The sequence below is a fragment of the Octopus bimaculoides genome, chromosome 16 (genome assembly GCF_001194135.2).
Source record: "Octopus bimaculoides isolate UCB-OBI-ISO-001 chromosome 16, ASM119413v2, whole genome shotgun sequence".
Taxonomy (NCBI): Eukaryota; Metazoa; Mollusca; class Cephalopoda; order Octopoda; family Octopodidae; genus Octopus; species Octopus bimaculoides.
In genome coordinates this window covers 6,077,213-6,089,201 of record NC_068996.1, presented here as the reverse complement: position 1 = coordinate 6,089,201, position 11,989 = coordinate 6,077,213, and the positions used below count along the sequence as shown (strand labels likewise).

The 11,989-nt window shown below is 37.9% G+C and overlaps 1 protein-coding gene across 1 annotated transcript in view; it reads right to left on the bottom strand.

Annotated features, from left to right (window-relative positions):
• The window catches only part of LOC106871260 (THO complex subunit 5 homolog A), a 52,284-nt gene that overhangs the window by 25,972 nt on the left and 14,323 nt on the right, over nucleotides 1-11,989 (bottom strand). Inside the window, exons 3-8 of the mRNA XM_052973681.1 lie at nucleotides 11,286-11,399; nucleotides 4,484-4,581; nucleotides 3,884-3,959; nucleotides 2,546-2,616; nucleotides 1,092-1,206; nucleotides 1-132 (exon numbers count right to left, since the gene is read on the bottom strand). Coding sequence (XP_052829641.1) covers nucleotides 1-132; nucleotides 1,092-1,206; nucleotides 2,546-2,616; nucleotides 3,884-3,959; nucleotides 4,484-4,581; nucleotides 11,286-11,399 — 606 coding nt within the window. The remainder of the gene's footprint in view (nucleotides 133-1,091; nucleotides 1,207-2,545; nucleotides 2,617-3,883; nucleotides 3,960-4,483; nucleotides 4,582-11,285; nucleotides 11,400-11,989) is intronic.

The window sequence follows — 11,989 nt, the reverse complement described above, 5'->3', positions numbered from 1 at the left end:
ACAAGCTTCTTGATAGGAACTAGCTTGCATGAATAAGACATATAATGGTTGTGGAAGATGGCGTGCAGCTCGATGTTTTTGTCGAATTTCATCAAATGGCATGTTGAGATATTCCTGGACTGGTTTTGTAGCCTGAATTACAGGAATTTTGAAATTATAAAAATCTTAAAAAAAGTTTTAGAATTTAAAAAGAAAAGAAAAGCAAACAAGATATGATGCAATATTATCATATAGTACTTAATAATAATTAGTCTAAATGTTTCTGTCCTCTTTCTTGTCACCTCTCTTTCTCTCTCTCTGGCCAGGTAACCATGTACCTCCTCTATAACAAGACACCTGTTTCTGCCTCTCTAACCTTTCATCATCTGACACAAGATCCCCTCCTACAATGTCTCCCTCCTCTCATAATTCCTTGTCTTGCATGTTACTTGGTGACCCTGTCAGTGCTGGTGCCACATAAAAGGCATCCAGTCCACACTGAAGTGATTGGCATTTGAGAGAGCATCATCATCATCATCATCGTTTAACGTCCGCTTTCCATGCTAGCATGAGTTGGACAATTTGACTGAGGACTGGTGAGACCAGATGGCTGCACCAGGCTCCAATCTGATTTGGCAGTTTCTACAGCTGGATGCCCTTCCTAACGCCAACGACTCCAAAAGTGTAGGGTTAGGGTTATATAAGTATTACATTTGACAATAATATGAATACTAAAGGGTTAATTGACAACGATACCATGCCAATCACTAGGTAAGAGACATCTTCCTGCATTACCTGGCTAACTAATGCAAATGACTAAGAGATGTTTTTCTTTACCAGATATCTTCAGGATCTCAGAGATTATCCTTAATACTCCAGCTACTTTTCCTGCCAATATACCCTGAATTGTGATATCTATTGTACAGCTGTCAACTTAAATAACTGATCCCTTTGTTGGGTCTCCTTGGAGCTGTCCCTCTTTCTAACTTGGATTCTTTACATTCACAGATCTCCCACAGCAACGTCTTCAAGCTACTTTCAATGATGCTAAACAGAAAAAAGAAAAAAAAATTCAAAACAAAAAATTAAAATAAATATATTACATAATTTACCTGAAGAATGGAATTCAGTTTTGGTTGCATGCTATCAAGATAGTCTTTACTCTCAGTTATCTCTTTTAGAAGTTTTTCCCTTTTTTCTTGAGATTTTTTCAGCTCACCAGATAACCTGATAAAAAATAAATATAGTAAAATCATCATCATCATCGTTTAATGTCCGTTTTCCATGCTAGCATGGGTTGGACGATTTGACTGAGGACTGGTGAAACCAGATGGCTACACCAGGCTCCAATCTGATTTGGCAGAGTTTCTACAGTTGGATGCCCTTCCTAACACCAACCACTCCGAGAGTGTAGTGGGTGCTTTTACGTGCCACCGGCACGAAGGCCAGTCAGGCGGTACTGGCAACGACCATGCTCAAATGGTGTTTTTTACATGTCACCTGCACAGGAGCCAGTCCAGTGGCACTGGCAACGACCTTGCCCGAATGTTTTTTTCACGTGCCAGTAAGGCGACGCTGGTAATGATTACGCTCAAATGGTGCTATTTACATGCCACTAGCACAGAAACCAGACAGCTGCTCTGACAATGATCACGCTCGGACGGTGCTGTTAGCGTTCAACTTGCACGGGTGCCAGTCATCGAATTTGGTTCAATTACGTAAAAGATATTTGCCAAAGTTAATGCACAGTGGGACTGAACCCAGAACAATGTGGTTGAGAAATGAACTACTTAATCACATATCCAAGCCTATCTCTCTCTCTCTCTTACACTATATAACTGACTGAACACGCCACAAACATACGTACCCTTTAATGTAGTTCTCAGGGAGATTCAACATGACAGAATTACAAAGCTGACCCTTCAAAATAAAGGTTCTACTCATTTTTCCCAGCTAATTGGACTGGAACAATGTAAATTTAAGAGCCATGCTGAAGGATGCAACATACTACTGGGAACTGAACTCATGACCACATAATCACGAGTAATGTCCATCTGCCATGCATGCATGGGCAGGATGGGTGACAGGAGCTGTCCAGGTAGAAAAACTACTCTAGGTCACTGTCTGTTTTGGTAGAGATTTTACAACTGACACCAACCACTTTGTAGTGTGGACTCCTACTGGCAACGGCCACCTGCACAGGAGCCAGTCCATCGGCACTGGCAATGCTCTCGCTCGAATGTCTTTTCATGTGCCAGGAAGGCGACGTTGGTAACGATCACGCTGGTGCTAAAAACCAGTTTATGGATTAATGGTTTAAACATGATGAAATAACTGGAAAGGATGGACTTCTTTCAGTTTTCTTCCACCAAATCCATTCACAAGGTTCTGGTCAGCCTGGAACCCTTAATAGAAGACATTTGCTGACGGTGCTACATGGTGAAACTGAACCTGAAGTTCTGTGATTCAAAAAGCAAACTTTTTATTCCACAGCCATGCTTGTACCAATAGATAAATAAATAATATTCTAAGAGAATTTATCATCAGAAACACTGGAAATACTTACTCTTTCCTTTGTTCCAACTCCCAATCCAAACGTGCAAGGGTTTGTTGGTGAGAATCGTTGTGTGTGATTTTCTGCAATTATAAGAGAAAAGTTGTGGTTAAAAAAAAAGGTTAAGATTGAAGTAAATGGACACTTCCATATGTATTAAAAAAATGGGAAAAGAAACAACAATAACTGGAGAACAGAAATATGAGGAAACTATGTGAATGCATGATTTGTCAGAAATAGTAACCAACTCTCTCACAAATTACACCCTACCCTCTTAAGAAAAGGACACATTGGATAATAGTCAGGGAAATAAAACTTCTAAGAAAATTTTTAAAAGGCCATGGTTGGAATGCCTTTAACCATGTCTGCAACACATTGTATCAAGTCAAAGATACTCAGTTGATGACACGCAGTTTAATGATTATATCAAAAAAAAATATTGATTATCTTGAGAACTAAATAGGGTTGCATTGTTGTATTGTTGGTGCATCTTGGTTTTTACAAACAGCAATAATCACCAATGCTCTGCTGTTGCTGCACCACTATCAACATTAGGAGCAGAAGCAGACTGAATACAATGGAGTGCTGAATTCTGGGTATGGTTATGAATTCTATTGAATGGAATAAAGCCCACATGGTTTCAGGCCTATATTCTACTAAGTAACATCTTGAGACAAGATGTCTTCCACCTTAATATTGATCAAAACTTAATGTTTTACGAGTAAAATTTGTATGTAGAAACCATACACAAATCTTTCATCAACCCTATCTTATGTCTTCTTTTCCATACTGGTATGGGTTGGACTGTTTGACAGGATTCAATGGGTTGGTGGATGCCTCCTTGCTCCGGTGTCTCATTTTTTGGCATGGTTTCTATATCTACATGCTCTTCCTCTCACCAACCACTTAACAGTGCATTGATAGCTTTTTCTGTCACTTGAGAAGTATTGAAGTATTTATGTAACACATAAACATTATCTTCAGTATACAATAGTTTTGGTAAATGAAGATCAGTGGCATAAAGTACCTTGCTTTGAAAATTTTGGCACAAGGTCAGCAATTTTGGAGGGAGAGGTGCTAACTTGATTAAACTGATACCAGTGTTCAACTGGTGTTTATTTTATAGACTGTGAAAGGAAGAAAGGCAAAGTTGGCCCCGGCAGAATTTGCACTCAGAACGTAAAGGTGGACAAAATGCTGCTAAACATTTTGCCCAGCATGAAAACAATTCTGCCAGTCTGCATTATTATTATTGAATACAATAATAATAATAATAATAATACACAGTAAAAGGAAATTTATTAATTAAAATTTTTTTCTATCCTATTCTAAAATTGCAATTATTCTTACAGGTTTTGAAATCTCTTCTGGTGCATTTTCATAGAATTCTTCAATAGGAACCAATTCTACTTCTTCATCTTTAGATCTGAAAGAAAAGAGAAAAAAAAAATCAAAACACTGGAACAGAAATTTTCTCCAAAATTTAATAAAACTATTTCAGTTCTAAAACATCATTACCTCTCACATTTAGAAATACAACTTAAAAAACTTTATTATTTTTTTTTTATTTTAAAGATGACAGAATTTTCAACAAATCTGAGAGACCATATCTACTTTTGCCAACACACTTCAGTCTCTAGCCCACGGCTGTACTGTTTCCTCTCTCCCTGCCATTCTATTGTTAATACAATGGTTTCTGCTCATCAGAGCTGATTGATCTTATACCAGACCCATCCACCTCACTTTGTCAGTTTAGTATACACACACATACAACACCTCTTATAATCTGCATAAATTTGCAAGCAGGTACATCAAATTCTCACAGCCAACTGGAAGATTGTACAGACAAGTAATACGGCATTAATAAAATGCTTCATTTATACTAATGTACAGGAAGTTATACTTTACTCTAACTGTAATCAGAATGAAAGATAGGGAAAGAATCCTTACTTAAATTCTAGGCACTTTGTAATTTCCTTCTGTAAATGTAAAGCTTCATAGAGAAGATTCTGCAGCTGTAAGTGATAACGGTCAATTCGCAATTTGTCCTGCAACAAGAAGTAAATGAGAAATAATACAAAAGCAAACAGTTGTAGCAAATGTTCTTACAGATTTAAAAAGGCAACAATGTTGACACTGCTATCATCATCATCACTTTATATTCATTGTCTGAGCTGGCATAAGATGGACAAGTGTGTTTACCTCTTAAAATCACACTGTATCATGTTAGGAAACACAGCTTAGACAAATGTAGTCTTAGTTGTATTACATCAGAAATAAAAATAGAAAACAAAACAGTGATCCATTACATATGAAATTCCTTTGATTTGTTGAATCAGGATTGACCTGAGTGAAACACCAACAACTCTCTTTCATCATTCTTAATCTGTCTTCATAAAATTAGCTTTTGATCATTTTTTTGCTGTTGTTAGTTCAGAGGTTTACTCTTTTACTCTTTTCAGTCACTTGACTGCAGCCATGCTGGAGCACCGCCTTTAGTCGAACAAATAGACCCCAGGACTTATTCTTTGGAAGCCTAGTACTTATTCTATTGGTCTCTTTTGCCAAACCGCTAAGTTACAGGGACGTAAACACACCAGCAACGGTTATCAAGCGAAGTTGGGGGGACAAACACACAAACACATACATACGAGGGTCTTCTTTCAGTTTCCTTCAACCAAATCCACTCACAAGGCTTTGGTCGGCCTGTGGCTATAGTAGAAGACACTTGCCCAAGGTGCCACGCAGTGGGACTGAACCCGGAACCAAGCAAGCTACTTACCACACAGCCACTCCTGGTTTGTTTATTAGTTGTCAAAGAGGAACAGTAGGAATCAGGATAAGACCCATACATCTTGTAGAACTTTTAATGGTGCTAATTGGATTATATTGGGGCTGCTACAGGCTAGTGGATGGAGGAAAATCATCAATAAGTATTTAATTGCAGAAGGAAGCAATTTTGGGGTTGAAAGTGTTCAGTAAGAAAGCTTAGTGCTGTTAGTGGTGATTATGGAGAAATGAGCTACGAAAAGATGAGTTTTAATGCTAGTAGGTCTGCTGGGGGTCTGGCAGATCTACAATCAAAGATATTCCTTAAGTTAGCGCCATTTTGTATATCCACAACCATATTGTCCAATAGAATCCAAATAAAAAAAGTCACAGGGGTTTCCCATAAATTAGTTGTGACTTTTTTCCCCTGTAACTTTATTACTGGCCACCATAAATTAATTGTGACTTTTTTTCCCCCTGTAAATTTATTACCAGTCACCTTCCAATATGTACCTCCAATATATAAGACATTAAATTGTAATTTGAGGGAGATTGTGTTGCTATTTCTACCAGTTTGAGCAACTGTGTAGTGCTTTCATCATTAACGAGATGCTGTTTAGCATGCCCTACCCAACAGCATCAACAAAGTAAGCTAAACAGATGACCAAAGGCTCCAATTGTGATCCATCCATTTTCTGTTAATTGTAAGGGCAGGATCTGCAGATGAGTGATATGTTGCTATTTCAGGCAAAGAGAATGAGCACTTTGATGGAAAAAGAGGAGGTACAAGTATTGCAAGTGTTTCAGATACCTTTGGCACTGAGGTATTGCTAAGTTCAAAGAGGCTGAAGTTATTTTTATTGGTAGTTATTGTTTAGCCTCAGGATAAAACAGAATTATGGATCAAAGTTTTGTAGAATCCAGGACAACAATATCCAAAGTGTTCTCTCTCTTTCTTTCTTTCGTTTTTTGTTTTTGAGATCACAGGCTGTGATTTCTTGCAGATTAAGCAGCCATAAAGTGGCTACTTTGTTGGTTTGGGAGTACATGAAACTTTATACAAGCAGCAGACGAGACTACAATACCTTGACAGGCATTAAGTATGCATTAAATAGTTACAGGAATATGTTCAATTACATAATAAAAGGTCTTTTGTTACAACACGGTAAAGGCAAATGTAGCATTTTTAGAAAAATACAGAATAAAGGAAAAACAATAGAAACAAAATATTACTGGTATTAAAATAATTTTTTTTTAGAAATAACATTTTTTGATAAAGAAATGAAAAAATCATGAATTTACCAACAGAAGAAAATAGGTTAGTGTGGCCTATTTTTATCAAAACATTAGTAAGACTGGTAAATTTATAATGATTTTTTAATTTCTTTATCAAAAAATGTTATTTCTTTCTCTCTCTAGAATACCTATAGGAAAGGCATGAATGTCACAAAATACACTCTTTTATTCTCTTTAAATTTAAAGCTATCTGTCTAAAAAAATAATCCTTTTAATACCAGTAATATTTTGTTTCTATTGTTTTTCTCTTGGTAACGCCTATACAAATTTAAGGTATTTTTTCAGGTTAAAACTCATGGAAAGACATATGGGTCTGAGAACTGAAGTATTAAAAATTTCACCTTTGTTGAATTCTGGTGGACTTAAACAGTTAGAAACCTAAAACCACGTAGTTGGAGCAAACTTCTTAACCACAAAGCTCTCATGCCTACACACATTCAATCATGTCATTAAATATCCAATTTTCCATGCTTGCATGGATCAGATGGAATTTGTTAAGGCAGATTTTCTCCAGCCAGATGCCCTTCCAGTCACCAACCCGTAATTGATTCCAAGTTATGTAATATTTCCCCAATGATCAGACATGTTTTTTTTCATGGAAAACTGGAAACAAACATCATTTGTTTGACAATGAGATTCATTTACAACAATTGTGTTGATGTCTAGACAGAGGTGGGTGTGTGTATTTATATACAATGGGATTCTTTTAGTTTCTGTCTACCATATCTACTCACCATTCAAAATAGTTACAGCCTAAAGAGAGATAAATGAGAAACACTTGAAAGTTAACATAAGATTGTGCTCCAGCATGGCCGCAGTCAAATGACTGAAACAAGTAAAAGAGTAAAAGAGTGTAAAGTAAATATAACAAATAATCCAGAATCCTTGTGCAGTACCGGATTGATCCCAAAATCTAATCAGTTCATGCCAGTCACAAAGTCAAATATCCCTGAAAGTTTCATCCGATTCCATCCAGCGGTTCTTGAGATATCTTGTCCACGGACAAACAAACACGACTGAAAACAATACCCCTACCTTCGCCTAAGGCGGAGGTAATAAAAATAATAATAAGATCATTCAGAGAGTGCAAACCTTCACTAAGGCAACACCAACATCCTCTCAACGATTAGCCAGAGATGATTTTTAAAATGAGAATATCTGAAATAAACTCGAATGCTCTCACAAACAAGAATACTAAAAATGAACCTGACCACTCTCAAAAATTTAAACAGGAAAAATAATCCAGAATCCTTGTCTGGTACCAGATCGATATCTTGTCCAAACAAACAAACACAACTGAAAACAATACCTCTACCTTCGCTAAGGCAGAAGTAATAATAATAAATAAATAAATAAATATATATATATATGTATGAAAAATAATTAAAGTATCATAAATTATCAACAGCTGAAGACAACCACTAAATCTCAAAAGTCTTAACAAAGGTAAAACTCACATCAGAAGAAGAAAAAATAATGCAAGTAATAAACTGCAGACACCTCATTGTATGAAACATCATTATCATCATTTAACGTCTGCTTTCCATGCTAGCATGGGTTGGATGATTTGACTGAGAACTGTTGAACCAAATGGCTACACCAGGCTCCAATCTGGTTTGGCAGAGTTTCTAAAGTTGGATGCCCTTCCTAACGCCAACCACTCAGAGAGTGTAGTGGGTCCTTTTACGTGCCACCGACATGAGGGCCATTCCGGCGGCACTGGCAACGACCACACTCAAATGGTGTCTTTTTACGTGCCACCTGCACAAGAGTCAGTCCAATGTTTTGTTCACATGCCACCGGCACAAGTGCCAGTATGGCGAAGCTAGAAACGATCGCGCTCAAATGGTGCATTTTACATGCCACTGGCACGGGTGCCAGTCATCGAATTTGGTTCAGTTTTGATCTCACTTGCCCCAACAGGTCTTTGCAAGCTGAGTTTAGTGTCCAATGTTTTATACCTGATAGCTTACTGGTAAAGCACGATGAAAGATACGAGAATTTTTATTAATCACAACAATTGTTTCGATGTATCTAGCATCAATCCCTCACAGGTGGAATATTTAACAATGGTTCAGGAGTAACTGACGGTGCAGATTGTCTCTTTGGGTGATAAATAGATATAACTCATTAAAATGACAGTTCTGCAATGTATCTTCTCAGTTCATGTAAAGAAAAGCAGAAAATTAAAAGACCTATCTTCATTTTTATAGAAAATCATTAATAAAATAACTTTTTTTCACTGTATTACGTGTCTGTTTCTTTTTTTGGCATCTGCGATTTTATTATTGATCTTCTTTATAAATAAAGTTAGGTCCTTTAATTTGCTGCTTTTGTTTACAAGGAATGAGAAGATACATTGCAGAACTGTTATTTTAACGAGTCATATCTATTTATCACCTGAAGAGACACATCTACACCGTTGGATGCTCCTGAACCAGTTGTTAAGTATCCCACCCATGAGATATAGATGCTAGATGGGTCAAAACAATCGTAGTGATTAATATAAATTCTTCTATCTTCCATCTTCTGTTTCTCATTAACCAAATATTGTTCCTCATAGTCCTCCAGGCAATAACAGAGGAATTGAAGACGGCCTGCCCCTGGGAGCTCCTCTATGCTGATGACCTTGTTCTTATAACTGAATCACTATGAGAACTAAAGAGGTTTCAGCTATGGAAACAAGGTCTAGAATTGAAGGGCCTTAGAGTTAACCTAACAAAAACCAAAGTCTTAGTAAGTAGGAGGGCAGGCAAATTACAAATCCCTTCAGATAGATGGCCCTGCTCAATCTGTAGAAAAGGTATAGCTAGAAACTCCATAAGATGTACGCATTGTAAGCTATGGACACATAAGAGGTGCAGCAATATCAGAGGAAGGTTAACAAGGAAAATAGCTCTTGTATGTGGAAGGTGCACAGGTACAATAAATGCAGAAAATAGGGGAGCAAGTTAGAGGTAATAGATAGCTTCCGTTATCTAGGTGACCAAGTTAGTAGCAGAGGTGGATGCTCTGAGAGCATAACTGAGAATAAGATTGGGATGGGCAAAGTTCGGAGAGCTCCTACCTCTGCTGGCAACAAAGGGCTTCTTTCTCAGAATGAAAGGCAGATTGTTTGATGCCTGTGTGTAAACAGCTATGCTACATGGCAGTGAAACATGGGCTGTGACAGCTGAGAACATGCATAGGCTTGAAAGAAATGAAGCCAGTATGCTTCGCTGGATGTGCAATGTCAGTGTGCATGTTTGACAGAGTGTAAGCATATTGAGAGAAAAGTTAGGCATAAGAGGCATTGGATATGGTATGCAAGAGAGATAGCTGCACTGGTATGGTCATATGATGTGCATGGATGAGGGCAGCTGTGTAAAGAAGTGCCGATCTGTAACTGTGGAGGGATCCTGTGGTAGAGGTAGACCCAAAAAGACATGGGATGAGGTGGTGAAACATGGTCTTTGAACTTTGGGACTCACAGAGGCAATGACTAGTAACTGAAACCTCTGGCAATATGCAGTGCTTAAGAAGACCCATCAAGCCAAGTGAAATCGTAACCATGACTGATGCTGATGTCACATAACTGGCATGTAAAAAGTACTTGTCGAGCGTTGGGCCTCATGGAGACAAAGTGGCCGATTTCCAGCAACATGTGGAAGAGTTCCTTGAGTGTTGAGCCTCATGGAGGTAATGACAAATGACCGACACCATGGCATTATGTTGTGCTTGAGAAGAAGGCCCATCAAGCCAAGTGAAATCTTAGTCATAACATATACTAGTATCATGTAACTGGTACCCATGCTGGTGGCACATAATAGCACCCAATACACTTTCAGAGTGGTTGGACTTAGGAAGGGTATCCAACTGTAGAAACCATGCCAGATCAGACAGGAGTCTGGTGCAGCCCTCCAGCTTGCCAGCCCTGGTCAAACTGTCCAACCCATACCAGCATGGGCAACGGATGTTAAATGATGATGATGATGATGATGATGATGATATATAAATATATATATATCACTGTCATCATTTCAACATTCTCTTTTGCCAGCCTGCATGGGTTGGGCAGAGCTTATTGAGACAGATTTTTTTATAGCCAGATGCCCTTCTTGTCATCAATCCTTGCCTGCTTTCAAACAAGATAATATTTCACCCATAGCCAAACATGTTCTCACAGCATACTGGAATTGAATAACACTGCTTATATGACAGTGACAATCATTTTACAACTATCATACAATGTGTGTACATACACATACCTATGTAAGTGTGTGTGTGTGTGTATATATATGAACTCTGCCAAATCAGATTGGAGCCTGGTGTAGCTATCTGGTTCACCAGTCCTCAGTCAAATCGTCCAACTCATGCTAGCATGGAAAGCGGACGTTAAATGATGATGATGATGATGATGATATATATATAGACAGGCTTTTGTATAGTTCTAAATTTTGTTCACCCAAATTCAACATCGAAGATACTTGCCCAAGAAATTACACTGAAAAACTGGACCCTAGAATTCCATGATTGTGAAACAAAGTTCCTAACTGCATGCCATGCTAGTGGCACAGTGAGTATTTATTTCAAAAATGTTATCGTAGCAGCTGGAGCAGCCAGTTTGATTTTTTGTATTCATCAAATCTTTTTGAATAGTTTCTCAAAGAAGAAACATTTGTTGAATTAAAAAGCAGGAAATTCTTACCTCATTTGTGGATTCCCGAACTTTCTTGCAGCGTATGTGTGCAAGTCTGTTCAATTTCTTCAAAAGAACAAACTGCAAGACAGCATTACTCTTATATTCCTCAATTTCAGCAGCCTGGTTAAAAAGAAAAGGAAAAAGTAAACAAATATGATAGAAAGGAAGACAAAACTGAATCACAGTAAATCCTCCGTTATTAGTGTCTTATATTTATCTTTTCTTGCTGGTTTGAACAGGATGAGCTTGTTTTTGGATTAGCATCTTGCCATTTTGTATTCATATCACAAGCACAAATATGTGGTTAAGAAATTTGCTTCCCAACCAAGTGGTTTCAGGTTCAGTCCCACTGCATAACACTTTGGGCAAGTATCTTCTTCTATAGCTTTGGGTTGACCAAAGCGTTCAGAGTAGATCTGGCGATGGAAACTGAATTAAACTCATATATATATATATACTCTTTTACTTGTTTCAGTCTTTTGACTGTGGCCATGCTGGAGCACCGCCTTTAGTCGAGCAAATCGACCCCAGGACTTATTCTTTAGAAGCCTAGTACTTATTCTATCGGTCTCTTTTGCCGAACCGCTAAGTTACGGGGACATAAACACACCAGCATCGGCTGTCAAGCGATGGTGGGGGGACAAACACAGACACACAAACACATACATATATATACGACGGGCTTCTTTCAGTTTCCGTCTACTAGATCC